Source organism: Muntiacus reevesi, chromosome 17 (assembly GCF_963930625.1).
Source record: "Muntiacus reevesi chromosome 17, mMunRee1.1, whole genome shotgun sequence".
Lineage (NCBI taxonomy): Eukaryota > Metazoa > Chordata > Mammalia > Artiodactyla > Cervidae > Muntiacus > Muntiacus reevesi.
In genome coordinates this window covers 37,430,463-37,451,107 of record NC_089265.1, presented here as the reverse complement: position 1 = coordinate 37,451,107, position 20,645 = coordinate 37,430,463, and the positions used below count along the sequence as shown (strand labels likewise).

Here is a 20,645-nt window from a genome sequence, read left to right as displayed (position 1 = left end):
AATGGCATTTTTATCTGTAAAAAATGGACATATTGTTTCTGCTTTAGACTCAGGTTGTCTTTTGCTCTCAAAGGAAAACGCAAGGGCAGATGAGCCCCATCCCCCCAGCAGCCATCATTAGGGCTCATTTCCTGTATTCAAGATGAGTTCGCCAGTGTGAGCTGGCTGCACAGGAAGCTTTTCCTCCAGAGGTGAAGAAGGTGGCTAAGTGAGAGACCGGGAGTCGGCAGGAACAGTTTTGTGTGTTCAGGGCCTTTACACGGGAGCAGCTCCGAGCAGCTCCCCCTGCGCGTGTGTTGCCGGAGCCAGCGCGCACGGTGCTGGGCTTGAGGCCGGCAGCAGGCCCTTCCGCTCTGTCCAGTTGGATTCTGCAGGCTCCTACCTGCAGGTTCTACCTGTTACTGAAGTAGTAACAGTACTGGAGTACTGGAGGCTCCTGCCAGGCTCACTTACCTCTTTGTTACTCAAGGCGTGCAGTCAGCCTTCTAACAAAATCCCCGGGTGAGTGTACGCTCACTGAAGTTGAAGAAAAGCAGGTCTTCAGCTCACATGGTCCCTCAGTCTGTGAACAGCCCTCCTCCTCCATTCCGCAGCTCCATGGGTTGGCCTGTGGGATGTTGATGCCAGTGGTACTGGCTATGGCTTCCTTTCCTTGCTGGATGAAGAAAGATAAGGAGCGTTTCCCTGAAGTGCTCTCAGTTTCCACAGAAATCCTGGAATAGTTCTCTATCTGTTGATAGTTCTCTGTCTCTTGAGCCTTCTTCACTCTCCTCCTCCGTCTGCCCTGCCTTCCCGGGTGTTCCCAAGCTCAGCTCCCACCTTGCATCCTTAGTCCTTCGGCCACCTGGACTCCCCCTCTGCTGAGCTGCATCTGTGATTGGCTGTCTTTAGACTGTGAGCTTCTTGAGGGAAGGGGTCTTATACCCTCCATTTTTATATCTTTACTACCACCACTGGGCCTAACATCCCTTGGACAGTACATATTTGCAGAATTTAATTAGGTGATTGAAATCACAATAAGAATTAGTTTGGAAGAATCAAGAATTTCAAATGGTTTTTCTTCTGGTGCCACCCAGATCCTGAGACTTTTATTTCAGTGATGTCCCGTGCTAGCGAAATGAACAGACATTACATTCAGTGCATTTCATGGGTCTTTTAGGTGTCATTATTTTAACCCTAAAGTTTTTCATTTATAAGATAAAAGGAAATATTTCACCACCAAAATAAACACTGTAGCCTAAGGGAATAACTTTGTAAATTTAGTCGCACTAAAAATGTGTTATGTGATTCTCTCCCCTCAACCCCTGACCCTTCTGCTTTGAGCTCTGTGGCCGTGACTCACCTATGACAGCCACAACCATTTTGAGGATTTCATGAGAAAACCTAGGAGTATATAACCTAGAATAATAGTTAACATTTTTTGAATACTTATTATATGAACCAGGCACTGTTTACTCTGAGCACGTTTTGTATAGTCTCATTTTTAAATCTCCCAATGACTCTGAGATTGATAATTTACTAGGCCCACTGTTACAGGTGGGGAAACAGAGGAACCGGCAGCATGATCAGTATTTTGCTTGAAATTCCACAGCTAATAAAATGGTGACTCCAGGATTTGAACACAGATAGTCTGACTACAAAGCCTGCCTCCGAAACAGTTGGTGCTGAGTTAGTTTCTTCCCTCAAAATGTCTCTTGTGATTTAATATGCCTTATTTCCCCAGTGGCTTAGACAATAAAGAATCTGCCTTCAATGCTGGAGTCCCGCGTCCAATCCCTGGGTTGAGAAGATTCTCTGGAGAAGGAAATGGCTACCCACTCCACTATTCTTGCTTAGAGGATTCCATGAACAGAGGAGCCTGGTGGGCTACAGCCCATGGGGTCCCAAAGAGCCGGACATGACTGAGCGACTAACGTGCATTTCACCATGTAAAGGCCTCCTGGTTATGCATTACTCTTATCTCCATTTCCCACTGTCCAGTGTGTTGCAGGAATAAGTGGTCTGTAAACGAGTTTTGGTTAATTGATCCCACAAGATTACATAGGAGTTCTTGGAAGGGCAATAATTGTTTTAGTATCAATATATCAGGTCTTTAGTACAGCAAGAACTTTACTGTATATGGTGGGACTTTCAACTTTAATCCCCACTCACTCCTTTATCCATCTTAAAATAGACATATTGGAAAGGGTAAGGAATAAATAATTGATGGTGCTGTAGCATCTAGTAATATGGTAGTTGAGCTAGTGTGGATGAATCCTACCATCCCGAACACACAGAAATATAATACCCTTCTCCAAATTAATGTGTAACCCAAACTCGAAAGAAAGAAAAATTCCCATGTACCAGAAATAAAAGGGAACACAAAGCCTGAAGTGTAAACAAAACCTGATAGTAAGGTCTGAAGCCAATTATAGCCCTTAGTGATGGGGGATAGGGGTTCTAATATCCACATAGAGAAGAGATAAGATCTTGGCCCATACAAGTGAAGGAGCTAGTATCATTCCTCTTCATAAAGCCTGAAACCTCAAAATTTGGCCCCACCCTTGGAAAGAACGGGCTTCCCTTGTGGCTAAGCTGGTAAAGAATCTGCCTGCAATGTGGGAGACTTGGATTCCATCCCTGGGTTGGGAAGATCCCCTGGAGAAGGGAAAGGCTACCCACTCCAGCATTCTGGCCTAGAGAATTCCACAGACTGTATAGTCCATGTTGTCGCAAAGAGTTGGACACAACTGAGTGACTTTCACTTCACTTCGCTTGGAAAGAAGACCAGAAAAATTTTACCCTGTGACCCAGGAAAACCTCAAGAAAGCTGCCTTCTGCCCACGTCTAAGAGTAAAGAGGAAGAGAGGCACCCATGAGAAAATTAAAACTCAGACATATACTTACCTGGTTGTGTGATCTAAATTTACACCAGCACAGAATATAGGACTTTCCTCATGACCTTAAAACTCCTAAACTCCCAGGAGAAACAGGTATCCTATTATGTATAGGGACAATTTCACAACCATAGAAAGCCAACTCCCTTCCCAAAAGACAGATCTACAATCAAAAATTACAAATCACACAAGGAAATGACATAAGCAAGAGAATACAAAAACTGGACCTGATGTAACAGTCTGAAAGAGTATGTAGTAAATATGTTTAACATGATTAAAAAAGAAACAGATGGAAGAGAAACTAGGAAACAGAAAAATGATACTGTGAAAAGGATACAGTAACTTCCAGAAATGAAACTTAGAGACAATGGAATTGAAAACTCAGTGGGGGAGTTCCCTGGTTTGCCGAGGTTAATAGCCTGTTGCTCTGGCTAAGCCATGAGAAAATCACCATGGGAAAAGAATAAAAGCAAAATATAGCAATACAGCATAACCCAAGTAAAAATACATTGGGCTGATTAGTTGGGGTCGTCATACCCTGCTAAGCTAAGTAAAAACATAGTGTGGACCTTGGAACGCTGGGTCAGCGCAAGTTCAGAACACTGCTTGGGCACACACTAAGATGTTTTCCCAAGGCACATGCAGATCTGTGACCTCCAGCTAGGTGATAGCCCTTGTACAAGAAAATAACAAAGATAGTTTAAGGTAACCAATAAAATGGGAGACATGACTAGGGACACAGGAGGCTGACTTCCGTGTAGCACACAGATACTTTCTGCTTGACAAGGCACTAAATTATAGTGATGCGGCTCTGAGGAACAGGGCTCTTGATCCAAGAGGTCCTGAGTCCCCTGATTCCATCTTTAAAACTTTAATTCTCTCTCTAGTTTCTTTTTCCCAAACTGTACGTCGACTGCTTTTGATCCCTACCTGCTGCGCTGGGTGCAGCACTGGTGGCCGAGTGTTTAGGATTCCAGGCTTTCACTGCTGTGTCCTGAGTTCAGTCCATGGTTGGCAAAATGAGATATAAGACCCCCACATGAACTGCTTGGCCAACTCAGTAGCATATGAGAAATGAAAACAATTTCACTTTACATATACTTGAGTTGATGAGATTGTGGGTAAATTTTTAACACTTTTGATTTCCAGTACAGTTGTTAGAATATTGCTTATGCAGTAACTATATTTTTTAAGGCCTAAAAATAAAAGGTTTACAGACACAGGGGTATCTGTGTTTTGTGTCAGAGTTCATGTAAAGAGCTTATATTGTTGAAGCTACTCAGCTCCAAAGGAAAAGATGAGAAAAGGGGGCAGGTATATTTCAGTGGAAGTATAGGATAGAGAAACCGTCCTCCCATCTATTCAGAGTATGCATGTTGTTGTTTGGTCACTAAGTCCAACTCTTTTGCGACCTCGTGGACTGTAGCCTGCCAGTCTCCTCTGTCCATGGGATTTCCCAGGCAAGAATACTGGAACGGGTTGCCATTTTCTTCTCCAGGAGATCTTCCCAACCCAGGGATAGAACCTGCATCTCCCGCCTTGACAGGCATGTTCCTTACTACTGAGCCGCCAGGGAAGGTCAGTATATGCCAAGCCATTTGTTAGTAACTTTATTCATCCCATACTTCTTATTTCCTGGTTATCAACACTCAGATTAGCTCCTGAGGGGCTTAATCTCGTGCTTAAAATAGTACATAACATGACAGCATGGCTAGATAACTATTTCAGTGGTAATTAAAAATGTATTTTCCTTTGCCAATAGTTCTTATTTAATCAAGACAGATTCAATCTGTGAACCAGAGAACTATTCTGGGGCTTTGATTAAAAACCACAGAAGATTTTAATCTCTTTTCTGCAAATACCCTAAAACAGGAACAATGCTGTTTTTATAAATCTGAATCAAATGCAATTCAGGTACTATCCCCAGATTAATTTCTGTAATTATAAAGAACATATGTGCATAAGAGCAAAGATTGGGTGGTGCCCCTGTGACACAAGAAGGGAGAGCATGAAGTCCCTGTGAACTCTGGGTGGTATCTTTCAGTTGACGTTTCAGAGGCCACACTGGCTTCCCTCAGGGCTCACTCTTGGCTGGGAGTGGATTTCCACAAGTGCCTTTGATTGTGGACAAATCAGGCTTCACAGCCACTGATTCAGCTGCCAGATCCTGGACTGAGGAGGAGAGGCCCTCCCTCCGCCCCTGCTAGCCACCCAGGCAGTGCATGTTGCGGGAAGACCAGCCCGGGACCTGCGCCTCGTGCCCTCAGCCCCCAGCTGCCCCCTGCCCCTCCCCCCTCACCACACTCTGATGCCTGGCAGCTCTAGCAAACTGCTCCCATTCTTTGTTGGAAGGGCTGTGGTGAGATTTTGCTTCTTTTTGTTTTGTTTAAAATTAAAATTAGTGATTTTCTTCTGCTGGACAGTATTTAATAGAGCAAGATGTTGAGTTATCTGCTAGAATGCAGTACTAAAAGAACCACATGCATAAGAACAAAGTTTGGGTAGGACCTGGAAAATGGTGAGGGGAAAGGAGTGGATAGGTTGGTGCAATTAATTATTTATGACCTTTTATTTTGATCTCCAGAATTCTTTCGTAAACAATATTTTTTAAATAAACTTTGCAGGAAAACAAATCACCCCATTACCTCCAAAATAGGGCTACTGGACTGGCAGTTGTTGTTTGAGACAACATAGGCATGAAGCAATGACATCCTGTGTATCTTTTCTATTTAAAAAAGCAACATTATTTTTGTCTGTGCTGGGTCTTTGTTGCTGCACGTGGGCTTTCTCTCGTTGTGGTCCATGGGCTTCTCACTGCGGTGGCTTCTCTTGTTGCAGAGCATGGGTTCTAAGGTGTACAGGTTCGGTAGTTGTAGTGTATGGACTTGCTCTGCAGCATGTGGGAATCTTCTTAGACAAGGAGTGGAACCCATCACCCCTGCACTGGCAGGCAGATTCTTAACCACTGGACAACCAGAGAAGTCCATATCTTCTAAGTTTAAGGTTTTAAACCAAAAAAAGAAATTTCTAGCTATGGTCTTGTTTTTCTCCCTAGTTTCTCCCTTCCTTGTTTTACCAATGTATTTACGTGTCATGTAAAAAACATAGCCAGCTCTCCAGGAGCCGATGATCTGGTTTTATGATCCTATTTTAAAATTGAGGACACTAAGTCTCAGAGATGATCACAGCATCTTCACCCTCTAAAGGCACCTTTGAGGGCAGCCCTTTTGCCCTACCTCCAACCCCACCACTCAACAATAGAAGTTAAAGTCATGACCCAAGTTATGTACTTTGTAGGTGGTGGAACCAGAACTCGAGCCTGCTTTTCCACCATATACTTCCCAACCATCTTAGTACCTGCTTGGGATCTTCCCGCCTGTGTGGGGAAAAGCAGCCCAAGAATGAGTTCCTGGTAATTAAAGGGCTAAAGCCATCTAGATAACAAATGTACCTTTGGGCTTACTTCCTGGACCTGCTGAAGGCTTCTGTATAGATATGCCATTCAGGAAGGCTCTTGAGCTTCATCTTCCCTGGTTCTGGGAGTGGCCCTACCATGTGCATCTGACCTATGTGCCCCTGGGTGGGCACTTAATCCCAGCAGCCCTTGGCTATGGATAAACCTCTCCATGTTCCTTCATCCATTCCAAGATTCTGACTCTGGAAAAGGGTAGGGAAGGATGTGCATTGTGAAATCCTGGCTGCATCTTGGAACCTGGCAAATCTTCCAGTGATTTTTCTCTTATCATGAATCTCATTTTTCCAAATGTGTTTGAGACCAAGGTGTAGCACATCCCTTCACAAATGTTAACTCCTGGCTGAGGTCATTCACCAGTATTTTTTGTTCTTGAGGGTCCTGGGATGACATCTCTGGCCCAGAGAGAATCTCCCAACTGCTTCTCCAAGTCTTGGTTGGTATTTGTATTCTCCTTTCAGTCAACAAATATCAGAATATAATTTGTGATACTCAGCTTCAAGAACAAGCTTGATAGAAAGCTTTCATTACTAAATACAGTAACTTATTCTTTGTGCTTGTCACCTTTGATTGCTTTTAAACAACTCCTTGTGGAGACTCTTTTATCTCTACCATTAAAAACCCATATCTGGTTAAAGGCTAAAAAATAGCAAGGATATTTCTTTCTAACTGCCTTGCATTCACTTGGGGTGGAGATGATTAGAGGCACAGTTAATCGTTGGTAATATAAACCCTAAGATTGGAGCACATGAGTTCTTTTGCAACCCAACAGAGTGCTTTTGTGGCTGGTTTTTAAGCACAGACACATCTTTATTTTTACATACAGAGCTTTCTTTGACATATAAGCCAAAATTTTACTTGAAGCAACCTGAATACTAAGAGAGTATCTGGTTTTTCTGTTTGTTTAAAGCACTGAGCATCACAGAGCATCCTTACAGAACAATATATTTACATTCCATATAAAACAGGTGAACATAGATAATTAAGTAAGTAATAAGCACAACATGCTTTTAATATTTGCTTAAAATATTTTGAATCCTTGGTGTTCTTAACCATTCTGGAGTCTCTAACACTGAAGTTTTGAAATCTGGACCAAAAAGGATCAAAAATACAGAGGTTTTTGTGTTTGTTTGCTTTAACTGCAATTTCAGAAATGTTTACGTGTATATGTTTGCTCCAAAAATAATTTAAAATGGCTGATCAGAAATACATTCAGTAATGTATCTACAAAATAGAGATCAAGGCAAAGGTGGAATATATAGGAAAATAAAAGCTAAAGATAAGGTTACTTATCTAATGTAACTTATAAATGTTTTATATAAGGTTACATATGGCCTTCCCTGCTGGCTCAGATGATAAAGACTCCGCCTGCAATGTGGGAGACCTGGGTTCAATCTCTGGGTTGGGAAGATCTCCTGGAGAAGGGCATGGCAGCCCACTCGAGATAGTTTCCTGGAGAATCCCCATGGACAGAGGAGCCTGGCAGGCTAGTCCGTGGGATCGCAAAGAGTCAGACACGACTGAGCGACTAAGGACAGCACAGTGGGCATGAGACGTATACCCGAATTTAAGTGAAAACTCTATTATTGATTATAATTCACATCTCTTCATTTGCTCTCGTGTTCTTAACTGTACCCAAATAACTCTAAATTTTCACATACTAATTATCTGCATTTGCAAATTAACATATCCAGTTATATCCTTCCTGAATGTTCCTGCCCTCTAGTCACTTTACTTCCAATTAGCATGTCATCCATCAGAGGTTGATTAAGAAAAAAAAGATGTGTGAGTCATCCCAACCCGTGTTCTTTCTTGATTAATAGAAGGTAGTAGGGAGTGACAGTCGACGGGAATAGGGTGGAGTAGGGCAATTGGATGTTCTTCGAACTGTTTGGAAGAAGATAAAGAAGAAATACTTAAAATTTGTGATTTTTAGTTGTCAGAGTCATCTCACAAGTGAAAGAATTCATTTTGACATTGTATTAAGGCAAGCTGTCAGAGAATGCATACTGTTTCTTAATATTGAACATTTCCCTAATATATTTAACATAGATAACCAACCTCCCATATAGCACAGGAAACTATACTCAATGTCTTGTAATAACCTATAAGGGAAAGTAATCTGAAAAATATGTATAACTGAATCATTTTGCTGTGAAACTAACACATTGTAAATCAACTCTACTTCAATAAAAAGAGAAGAGTATTACTAAAGTTTTAATAAAAGAATATGAGAAAAATATGAACTGATATGTAAAGTATAAAATATGTAAAATATCTATAGATAGACAATAAAAGTGGTGTGTAGAACAATTTTATATTGGGCTAAGATTGAACTTTTTTACTTTGTTTTTCTTCTCACAGTATTCTTTGATGTTTTGTCATGATAATATAATTGAAGGGGAAGAAAGGAGATGAAAAAAGCTTTCACATGAATTTACTTTTTTACAGATTTACTCATTACCTTTTAAAATGCGATTTGTTTTTTAAGTCTATTATTTGCTGACTCAAGAGAGATCATCAAAATTAATTATCCTGCCACTAAAAATTGTATTTGGGGGATATTTTTTCATAGAAATGTATACAAAAAATTCTAATGTTGTTCCTTTCTTCTTCCCAATCATTGTTTTTCTTAGGGATTGTTATAGGAGTCTTGGTTCGAGAATACAGCAAGCTATCTAACCTGGAGAAATTCTACTTTTCCTTTCCTGGAGAAATTCTGATGAGAATGCTGAAACTCGTCATTTTACCATTAATTGTATCCAGCATGATTACAGGTACCTTTAGAAAACTGATGTTCTCTGTGATTATTTAAGGAGCCATCTAATCACCTGAGTTTTCTTTTCTTATTAAGGAAAAAATCAAAATGCATCGAATATACCATACACACACATATACCTCCCTTGGAAAGTATATATTTGCTTGAGTGAACTATTTCATTATTCACAAAGTGGCATTGCTCTGCCTGTAGCATTGTCAACCACAGCTCAGATCTTCATTTGACCAGCTGTAGAATGTCTTGTGAGGAAGGAAAAAAAAAAAGCGTATTTGGTCACTGCCATGTCAGCCAGCATCCTCAGGCAACATGTGGTTGTCAGTTTGGATCATGTTTTCTGTAGTTGACTCATTTCTTTCTCAGCTGCAGCCATCCTGCCTCTACCCTTTCAGCCTGCAAGGTCCTCTGTCCCCTCTTCTCACTCACTTCCACTCCTCCACAGAACTCAGAACCTGCTACATACATGCCCTGGAAATCTGCCCAGGGGCCAGTAGTCACATGCTGTGGGAAAGGTTTAATGAAGGTTGGTACCATACTTCAAAAGCCTGGTGTTTTTAAACCTGAACTTGTGACATACCTGAATTTGGAAATTCTTTTTCCCTTATGAATTGTTATGTTGCAGAGCATCTTTATAGCACACACTCCCTTATGTAGGTAGAGATTAATTGGCTTTATAAAAATGTCATTTGTCTGGATATGGTTAGCTCCTCTGTGCCTTCCATACTTTCTTGTTTTTTCCTCATTCTGGCAGTAGGTAAAATGCAGCAATTGTTAGTGTTGCCAACTTGAAAATCACAGTTTTATATAACCATGCAATTAGGGTTCTTGACATATTCTCTTCTAGAACATTTTTCTCCTCTGCCACTAAAGGGATGTAGGACTGATCTCTGTAGAGTACTGGACATTGGCTGGGGGAAGGGTGGATGGGTGTCAGGGTCTGCTGCTTTCAGCAACTGCATTGCTTCAGCTGTAGATTTAGCCATTGAACTTTTAAAGTGCCCAACTCCAGTCAGACCAGAGTCCATTGGAAGCCTAGTTCTTAAGTGGTCTTGGTGTTCTTGGCTTATTACAGACCTAAAGAGAATATAATTATGTTTTGAAATGCCTGGCTTCTTTTAGGGCCTGCAGTCAGAGGGCCAAATCAGCAGACCAGTCATTTGTACCATATATTATAAACTTCAAGTTATTGGAGGCATTTAAAATTTGGAAGACTTCATGTAAACATCCATATTTCTGGCTTCTTCTGAAAAAAATTAAGATAAGGAAACACTGAGGCCAGTTCCCCACACACCACAGTGGTTTGGAGCTGAGAAACAGCTCCTGTGTTTAGTTGGTACAAATGCATGTGAGATGTCACAGTTCCTGCCACTCCCTAGTGCCTGATACCTCATCCACGTTACTCATTCACATTACCTGCCTTCTCCTGTGGAGATGGCTATTCTATAAACCCTTGGAATTTTCTCCATATCAAAGAGTTGTAATCTTTTCTTTGGGTCTTTTGAGAACATGATGAAAGCTTTGGACTCTCTCCCAAGAAAAATTTTCAAAGTTGTACATATGTACTGTATTTTGCATGCAGTTGCACAAAGGTTCATAAATTACTTTGTGATTGATACTTACATCTATGGAGGAAGGTATGGAAAGTTGATCCAGATTAGGCAGCAAATCCAAAACCCATGCAGTGAGCCAGATTTTATAAGAAAAGGTAACAATACTGTGTGAATATACTAGTTGGATAATATTAGATGTTGAAAATATGTATTTGGCATTTGATAACAAGTAAGATTTTTGCAGTCTGTTTTGGGTGCTAGCTCAGCCTTGCAAATAATCTAGGAAAATAATCTGCATTCCACTTGCATGGCCAAGCTGCTTTTTGAAGGTGGAGCACAGATTTGTAAATTTTTACACTTTTCCCTTGCAAATCCCCACAGTTAAACACTACCCATCCTTTTGACATAAAGTGATAAAATGGTCAAAGATTCAAAGGACATGAACAAAGCAGGAATGAGTACAATGATGACAATTTGTGTTTTAAGTTTTCAGATTAAAAGGAAAAAATAATAACAGTACTAGGCAAGGTTATGGGAAAACAGGCTCAATCACTCTTTCAGTTACTGTATAATTTGAACAAACTTTTTTGGGGGAAGTTTGGAACATGTTCTGATCTTTTCAACTTGCATTTCTATTCTGATGAATTTAACATAAATCATCAGAGATAGGTTCAAAGATTTAGGTACAAGTGTGTTCATGGTAATATTTGTATAATGGTGATAAATTATAAGCAATCTGAATGTATGTTATACCCAGAAGTTAGGATTCTATGGACCTATTAAAAACTTTGTTTTGGAAACATATTTAATGAAGGTGGAAAATGTTCCTGTTATAATATAAAGTAGGAGGATAAAATAAATTAGATAAGATATTGTGTACAATCCAAACTTTGGATTTGTGTACAAATTAATTGTGTACAATTAAAATTTATATACATTTTTAAAAGCTAGGACCAAAACCAAATGGCTAACAATGATTAGATTCAGTTAGTAAGAAAAAATGATCACTGAGCTTTCCTTTATGTTTTCAAGGCAAACACACATTATTTTTGTGTTTTTTTGTTTTGTATTTTCTTTCTTCTTTTTTCCTTCCTTCCCTGCCCTCCCTTTCTGTCCTTCTTCCTTCTTCCCTTCACTCCTTCCGGAAGAAGTAGGTGGGATGGATTCTGCTCCGTACCCCTCCAGCCTTGCCTCTGGCAGTCTCCCTGCCCTCTGCTCCCCAGCTCAGCCCCCCGCCCCTGAGCTCACCCCTTTACCTGGTGTGTGGTCCTTCCCCCAGACCCTGCAGGGACCCTCAGCCTCCCAACCCACACAGAGCCAGGAGGGTGAAGCAGAAGATGGCTGTGGAAAATATGCAGGAAGAGCAGCTTTCAAGTTTCAAAGCCTTTATAAGTCCAGCAGATCCAGAGCTTATTTCATACATTTATTAGGACAAAGGAGAACACATGCTGGAAGCAGGGGAGTGCCCTAAGGATACATAAATTAGTGGCAGAGAGGAATAAGCTATACTTATGCATAATGTTGCCAAATTAACAAAGTAACAAAATCTCTGCCATCAAAGCCTCTGCTGACATAAAACTACTTTATAGCTTTTTTTTTTTTTAAACAGGGAGAATCTCTTCATGTGATAAGCCATCACGTTAATCAAGGAAATTTGAATATAGACTGGTTATTAGATGGTATCAAGAAATTTTTGAGGGACTTCCCCGGCAGTCCAGTGGTTAATTCTCCGTGCTGCCGATGGAGGGGCCTCGGGTACCATCCCTGGTCTGGGAACTGATCTCACGTGCTGTGTGGTGTGGCCAAAAATAAATAAATAAACGAAAGGTTTTAATTTAACAGAGAGCTTGTTATTCATAATTACAAATAAAATCTTTTAAAAAAGAAATTGTTGATAGTGCTGACAGTGGCATTTAATTATGTAAGAAACTGATCTTTTTTAAAAAGTGTATAGAATTATGTAGGGATAGAGATGACATAATGTCTGGAATTTGCTTTAACACACACAGAGAAGGCACAATGGACATCATCTCAAGGCATTTTTAGAGGCAGATAGTTTAGGCACTAGTAGAATCCTACCCTTAATTTACATCCTGAAGGACACACCCATGCCACATGCAGAATATCTGCATTAAGACCCCATGAGCATTAAGGTCTGTAAGCTGTATTTGTATCCCACCGCCAGCAAAATAGCAGGGGAAATGGCTTATGAACATGCCTGAGAAGTGTGGCTCTGTAAATCCTGGTCCAGGTCTTATCAGCGAGTGAGTTTAAATTTAGGTCACATTTTCTTTAATACCCAAATTACAGTGACAGAAGCTGCCAGCACAGGAATGAAATGACTCCTTGGCTCCTGTTCGGAGAGATTCCCCAAGCATCCCCACAGGAAGCTGTCTTACTCCCCTGATGCAGAAGCTGGAATGACAACAATCTGATCTCACCTCCAGGGGCAGAGGTTTCCTGTTTGGGGTTTAACTAAGGCTTAGAGATAAACAGCATTTATTAAGACTTAAATACAAATGGTATTTATCAGAATATATGTGTGAATAGGTTTCCCTACAAGCAAGAATCTGGAAGGTTTTTTTGTAAAGGGCCAGATAAGTGAATATTGAAGACTTTTTGAGTCATATGGTCCCTGTCCAAATCTCCAACTGGGTATCACAGAAAGGCAGCAATAGACAATATGTCAGTGATTGGGCCTGGGTGCATTGCCAATAAAACATTTATTTACAAAAAAAATAAAGAATAGGAGGCCAACTGGCAGCTGAACTCTGGCAAAATAAAAGATAAGACTAGATTCAAACTCTCAAGATGTAGTAATTGAGCTGGAATCTGAGTGACAAACCAACATCTGGAGAAAAATGCTACTCATACCAAGTGGTGAGTGTAAATGCCCAGAAGAGACACTGAAGAATGGAGGATGGAGCAGATAAAGTGACATCTCAAGGTATTTGGAGGCCCCCCCTATTTTTAAATTCAGACTTTGCAGGTGACATCCTTGTGCTATTTAGGCTGGGGAGGGCATTTTTCTTAAGACTACATATTCATTTACTCGTAAGTGGCCGTGTCCTGGGAAGCCATCTGCACCTCCAGTAGAAAGAATCATGCCATGTGCCTCCCTGAAACAGGTTCAGTTTAATTCAGCAAACACTGGTTAACTGGGTGAAAACTAGCTAATCCTGTGAGGGACTGATGTTTCCTCCATCCACCTGGTCATGGACCTCAGGTCTTCTGCTGGTCCGTGAGTCCCTTGTTGGCAGGAAGGTATGAGGTGAAGACGCATATATCATTTGGCTGTAAGCTTGCTATTAGGTAGCTAAGAGCATCCACTGTCAACTTCAGCTATGGGGGGAAAGTATGCTTGCTTTTCTTGAAACATTGGTTTTTGTTTGTTTGTTTTTAATATAGTTCAGTCTCTACGAAAACTGCCAATTCAAGATTATTATAAATTTAAAACTTCCTGCTGGAGCTTAAAATCATACAGGTTGAGAATGAACATCTTACCTCATTTTCACCATCTAGAACGACTGCACTCTGCCTGCATTCCAAGAAACACCTCCTTCATTTTTTCCCAACCTTGTTTGGGAACCAAGAAGACAAGATGACGTAAACAACTTTGCACACACGAATTAAACATTTCCCTAAGACCAGACATTTTTGTTGCATTAGAACACAGCTGTTGAAGCCAGAAGACCTATTATATTATATTGGTTTTCTCCAGCACCTTTTCTCCAAAGAAGGAAGGGATACACTGTGTACATAAGGAATGGAGTTCCCATAATGAATGTTTCACTTGTTGCCACAGTAACAAAGAGAAAAATGACAAGAGATAAATATTCCCTGCTTCAGTCTCTGACATAGTGAAGCCCAGAGAATTCACCATGATTGAGCTTTCCTTCTTCCTAAACCAGTACTAGACTGGTTCACAGCTCTGTTCAACTGAGTTAACATGGTTTTGTTTCTTTAAAAAAAAATAAAGAAAAGAGTGAGTCTCATATAGTTTAGTCACTTTGGAACTTAATTCTTTATGATGGCTTCCATGTCACATAAGACTTGTATTAAATAAATGTGTATATTTTTCTCCTGTTAGGAAAAAATGAGAAATCATGCAGGGATTCTAAGGAATCTCATAAGTTGAATACATGGATCTGGAAGACATTCATTCATTCACTCATATCTTCAATGTCCCAGGCTGTATGCTGGGCACACAAGACACAAAGACATGTCCAGTTCTTCAAGAAAAGGAGACTACATTTGCAATGCTGTGTGATAAGTCTTTGTGGGAATGAGGACACAGGGACATTGGGTGGAGTTTTGAAGAGAGAGGAATCAGATGAAGAGGCAGGCATTCTAGGCAGAAGAAAATAGGAGAAGGCACAGAATCTTGGGAGGACAGTGAGACTTTGACTGGAGGGCTGCAAACCTAGGGAGGAAGCAAGGGAATGGAAGGTGAGGGCATGGCTTCATGGGGTTTGTGCGCCTTCCTGGGGATCTGGACATAAGCTTGTAGGCACGGGGAAACAGGTTAGAGCAGTGACTCCCACCTGTGCCATTCTTTCCAAGGAACGCCCTGAACAAGCTGTCAGTGGGGAAGTATTATTTAAGAAAATTCAGTAACACTCAAAGATGGTAAGGCAGACTTTATTCCAGCTTGTCACAGTAGGTAGAGGGACCACTGCAGTGGGACTTTGCAATGGAGGAAAGAGAGTGGGTTCAGGTCCAAATGAATGCAACATGAGCCAATGGGAAATGATGGCCAGTGACCTGGGTAGCGATCAGTGGATGGAAAATTACTGTGAAGAAATGTCAGAGGTAAGGGGGATTCTGGCTAAATTGACCTAACAGGATTCTTGGTAAAGACAGCCAGGGTAATCAGATACTGCCTGTGCACTATGACATAGTATTATCATTGTCCCTAATATGTCATGGTGCATGGAAAGTGCTATTTTCTGTTTTCTCTGGGGAAGTAATGAACTTATTTTTAATCCTCATAGCAATCCAGTGAAAGTAAGTAGGAACTTACCTCTATCTTTAGAGATGAGGAAACAGAAAGTTGAAGAGAGATTAAGCCAGTTTTCCAAGATCACACGGATCTTAAGGGCAGCACCTAGGACTGCCCTCCAGCACTCAGGGGTGATGGAGAATGAGGAACCTGATTAGATATGGAGAGTGATCAGGTATTGGGGGTTGAGGGCTCTGATTAAACTGACTTAGTAGGGTTCTTGCCAAAACTAGATTTTACTAGTTAGGCCTAGGAGAAAAATTTTTAATTTACTCTTTTTTGTCTGATACTATCAGAAGTTTCTAGACAGTCCCTACATTGGCATCAGAACCTGCAGGGCCAATATTAGAATCAAGCCCACCCAGGTGAGTTCACACAGTGTGTTCATTCTGGAAACAATAGGAAAGGTCTGCTCTGCCTTGCACGTTAAGTTCCGCAGCAAACAAGCAGCTTCAACCCAGAGATCCGAGCTCCAATTTTTTGAGATAAGGAGAAGCAGAGAGAGAGCTCAATAATAACTAGGTTGTGGTAGAAAGCTAGAAAAGTCTCCCTGAGCTGTTTGCTATCCTGATGTCAAAGCACAGGCTTTGAAGAGAGTAGCTGAGCTCCTCAGATCCTCTTGAGGTGTGTTTAATGCTTATTGAACAAGAAGCCTCCTATAAAAGCTCATTGGATCTTATGAAAAAATTGGTCCCAAATACAAATAGCACTCTCCTTTATGATATTAAAAAAAAATGTTAAAACAGCTGGATTGCTGAAGAAACAGGAGACTCGCCCGCTGCTCCTTGACAGATGTTTTGAACATCAAATGTGGAGCTTCTGACAAAGGCTGGTAGAGCCTTTATTCATTTTTCTGGGAACCAGTTTAATTTTATTAACTTCACAGAGGTGACAGAACCTATTGAAAGGGGCTTCTTTGTAATAATGTCACTTAAGAAAAACTGATGCCATAGGGGAAGCATGCATAGAAATATATTTTGCATGCTCTGGTCTGCCTTTTCTTTTTCCCTTTTAACATCCCAGGAGTATTAATCCAGGCTGCCTCGGATCAACAAAGTGAGAGCATAGCTTGCCCTTAGCCTTGTTTTTTCTGGGGAAGTAATGAACTTATTTTTTTTAATCCTCGTAGCTATCCAGTGAAAATAGGTAGGAACTTACCTCTTTCTTTAGAGATGAGGAAACAGGAAGTTGAAGGGAGATGAAACCAGTTTTCCAAGATCACACAGGTCGTAAGGGCAGCACCTGGGACTGACGCAGAGTCCTGAGCTCCATTCTGGAACCTTCTGCTGCCTGAGGCCCAGAGCCTGGGAAGAGTTGCCTGGAGCCAGGTGGCCATATGGAGATGATTTGGTTATTCTTTTGGAGAAGGAAATGGCAACCCACTGCAGTATTCTTGCCTGGAAAATCCCATGGACTGAGAAGCCTGGTAGGCTACAGTCCATGGGGTCGCAAAGAGTTGGACACGACTGAGCGACTTTTCACTTTAGTCACCACATGTCCATGGAGTTCCTGCATGTGCAGGCACTGGGTGAACATTGGTGACTAGGCAGACGTCTAGGTCTCCTGCCCTCAGGGTGCTTACAGTCTAATGAGAAAGACAGATATTAAGAAGGAGTGCGTTAGTAATAATTGTGAAACATGGTATGAACAGGATGCTGAGTGAGGAGAGCCTGATTCTGCCTGGAGACTCAGGGAAGGGCTCTGAGGAAAAGTCTTAAAAGCAGTTAAAAGAAGGGGAGAGTGAGACCGCCCAGCAGAGGGAAGAGGCTAGGCAATGGCCTTGTTGGAGGGAGCTCGGTCAGCTCTAGAAGAGGGCTGGTGGACCCAGCTGCAGGGCAGACAGGTGCCCTTCCCCTGGGCCTCGTTAGCCTGGGTAAGGATTTCCTTATATTAAGTGCCATTAGAGGCTTGCACCTGCTTGTGAAGTGGCCCGATTTATGTTTTAAAAAAAGATCTCCTTAGTGACCACGTGATTATGGAAGGAATGCAGGACAAATGAGTTAACACTTGGAAGTGCCTTACATGTGCTCAGCGACACACTTCATATTGACCATTTAATTGAGCAGTAATGGAGGTTATTGATTGAGTAAAATTTAAGTTCTGGTTACTGCCCTAGGCATGCTCTAGATATTGTTTCTAACCTGCAGAACAGCTGGTGTGCAAGATGCCATGGTTCACTTTGCTCCTCGTAGTTACCCTTTAGGAGGCAGAGACATTTAAAATCTCCATTTTATTGATGGGGAAACTGAGTCTGGGAGGAGAAGGCTGGGATTTGAACCTAGGGTGTCCCACCAAAGTCTGTGCTTGTCTCTCTCTATGCCAGTGGCCTCTGCTGGCAACAGACACAGGAGTCATCTGGATAAGAGGATGCCTCAGTGCAACAATGAGCTGCTTGGGATGATGTGTCCATTCACAACTGTGAAGCATCATCAAATGCCAGACCAAAACAAAAAACAAAAAACCTTCCAATAATGGAGTTAATTCTGACAACTTAATGACAAGGTGGAGAGAAGATTGTCACGAAATTTTGTTCTCTAGTGGGTGGTAGCTTAATCAGAGAGTTCTCAGAGGAGACTTTTACCCTCGGGTGTTTATTTTTAAAACATGCTATTGTTTAGCCCACGGCAACTTCTTCCTTTGCAGTGTTTTTATTAAAAAAAAAAAAAAAATTCTAATAGATTGTTACTGCTTTGGTCAGGAGCCAGCACCCCAGCTCATCCAAGCCTCCTCCAGAGGTGAAAAAACCAGTGTGGTTCCTTAAAGAGCTAGCAGGTGCCCCTGAGTTCCTGGGACTACTTTGGGTTGTATCTATCCCTAGGCCACAACCCAGCCAGCCTCAAAACTATCCCTGGATTTAAAGGACAATCCTGGACCCAGTGGTAACTGGACTTGTTAAAGAAAAGAAATTCAATGATACTTGTCAATTTGGAAAGGCAGACTTTAACTAGGACCATATAGACAGTTGTAGGGACCACTGCAATGGGATTCTGCAGTGAAGGGGAGAGATTGGGCTCAACTCTGAATAGAACATGGACAAGTGGGAATTTATAGTAGATAATTAGGTGGGGGTCGGTGGATGGACAACTCTTAAGAGAAAACATCAAGGGTAAGGGGTTCTGGCTAAACCGACCCAACAAGATTCATGTTGAAGACAGGCCACAGTAAATCAGAAATCATCTGGCAATCGGTGGAGGATAAGGAACCTGATCATATATCAAGGGTAAGAGGTTCTTGCTAAAATTATTTTGCAAAGGAGTACACAGATGGGCCTAAGAGAAGACTTGGAAGCCTGACTAAAATGTGGCCAAGGAAAGAATCTTTGTCAGAATCCTGCTCATCTTTTTCTCCTCAGTTCAGATGCTCACTGTGCAAGTTGCTCCTGGTCCCTTCAGCCTGGTGACACCTCTGGCTCCTCTGAAAGCCCATGGTACCTGTTCTCTGCACCAGTGCTTCACAGAGCATCCAGGTTTTAAAGTGGGTGGAAAAGATCCAGTTTTTTAAACTTCCAATCCACATGGATCAATAATTTTTGTAAACTATAATATAAATGAATTACTAGAAAAAGATATTAAAAAAAAACAAAGACAAAGCACTGGCCCTGTTTTTTGCTATTACACTCAACAGGCATAAAATTACTGTTCAGTGGTTATAGACATCTTTAAACACCCTTTGATCTCTATGCAGATCCTGTCACACCTGCTTTGTGGTGTATTAGTGCACAGTCCTTTCTCATTGGTAAATTCCTTAAGGGCAGGTGTTAGTGCCCAGAAGAACTGAGTTCTAAGCATGGGCTGTAAGGAGAGGTGTCCTCTAGACCTCACTAGACATGAGGTGTGGCCGGAAAGCAAGGAATCCAGGAGGGTCTTTAGAGTAAAACCCCAGGATAAAGCACAACGATGTTTCACTTGTTTGGGGCTAAGGTAAGCCCACCATCTGACCTCCCCACAGTAAATGAAGGGGCCATGTGGCTAGTGTGACTAAGGAACTGCTTTTAAATTTTGTTTAACTTTAATTTCAACTTAAATAGCCACATGTGGCTAATGGCTACCATACTGGACATCGACACAATCTCTAGGCCTTACCAGAGTGCCCAGCATTTCATGCGTGCTCAACAATGTTGAATGAACAGACTCAAGCTTACATTAAATTAATTAATGATATTAATTAATTAATGATATTTAATTATTATGATATTAATAATTTTAAATTAATAATTAATTAATAATTTTAAATTTATGATATTAATTAATATAATTAATGATATTAATTAATGATATTAATTAATGATACATTAACCATTACAATAACCATTACAATAAACCAGGTAAAGGATGAAGATAAACCAAATAGGCCATCATCTCCCGGTGTGCTTTTCCATCCCCACGCTGACCATAGCACTCTGAAGACTGAGGCTTATTCTTTTCTTTCTCATTTTAAAAGGTTTTTAAACTTCTAAAATTATTTTTAATTGTGATAAGATGTATAACATAAAATTTGCCATTAAGCACATTCACATTGTTGCATAACTGTCACCACCACCACCCATCTCCAGAACGCTTTTCATCTTGCCAGCTGAAACTCTGTGTCCATTAAATAGCTCCCCATTCTCCTTTGTCAAGGGGTTAACCACTGTGTTATACTAACTTCATGCATGTGCTACAAAATCCTACCCAGGTGCTGTGATGATGGAAATGTTCTCTCTGTATGTCGTCCATTGCAGCAGCCGCCAGCTGCATGTCACAAGTGAGCACTAGACAGGCGGCTAGTGTGACTGAGGAACTGATGGGGAGGAGCTGTCTTCAGAGTCCAAGGTCCGGATTAAGTTAGCGTTCAGAGAACAACATCCACTGAGCTAGACCACACACTCTCAACTGGAGCAATGTGGCCTTAAGGCAGTAGAAGCAAGTTTTTGGGGGTGGGCAGCAAGCTTACTCTTCTCATGTAAAGAGCATATGCTATGTGCTAAGTC

At 41.2% G+C, this 20,645-nt stretch overlaps 1 protein-coding gene across 1 annotated transcript in view; it reads left to right on the top strand.

Annotated features, from left to right (window-relative positions):
• Positions 1-20,645, top strand: part of SLC1A1 (solute carrier family 1 member 1) — a 76,100-nt gene that overhangs the window by 25,900 nt on the left and 29,555 nt on the right. The window contains exon 2 of the mRNA XM_065907837.1: positions 8,985-9,125. Coding sequence (XP_065763909.1) covers positions 8,985-9,125 — 141 coding nt within the window. The remainder of the gene's footprint in view (positions 1-8,984; positions 9,126-20,645) is intronic.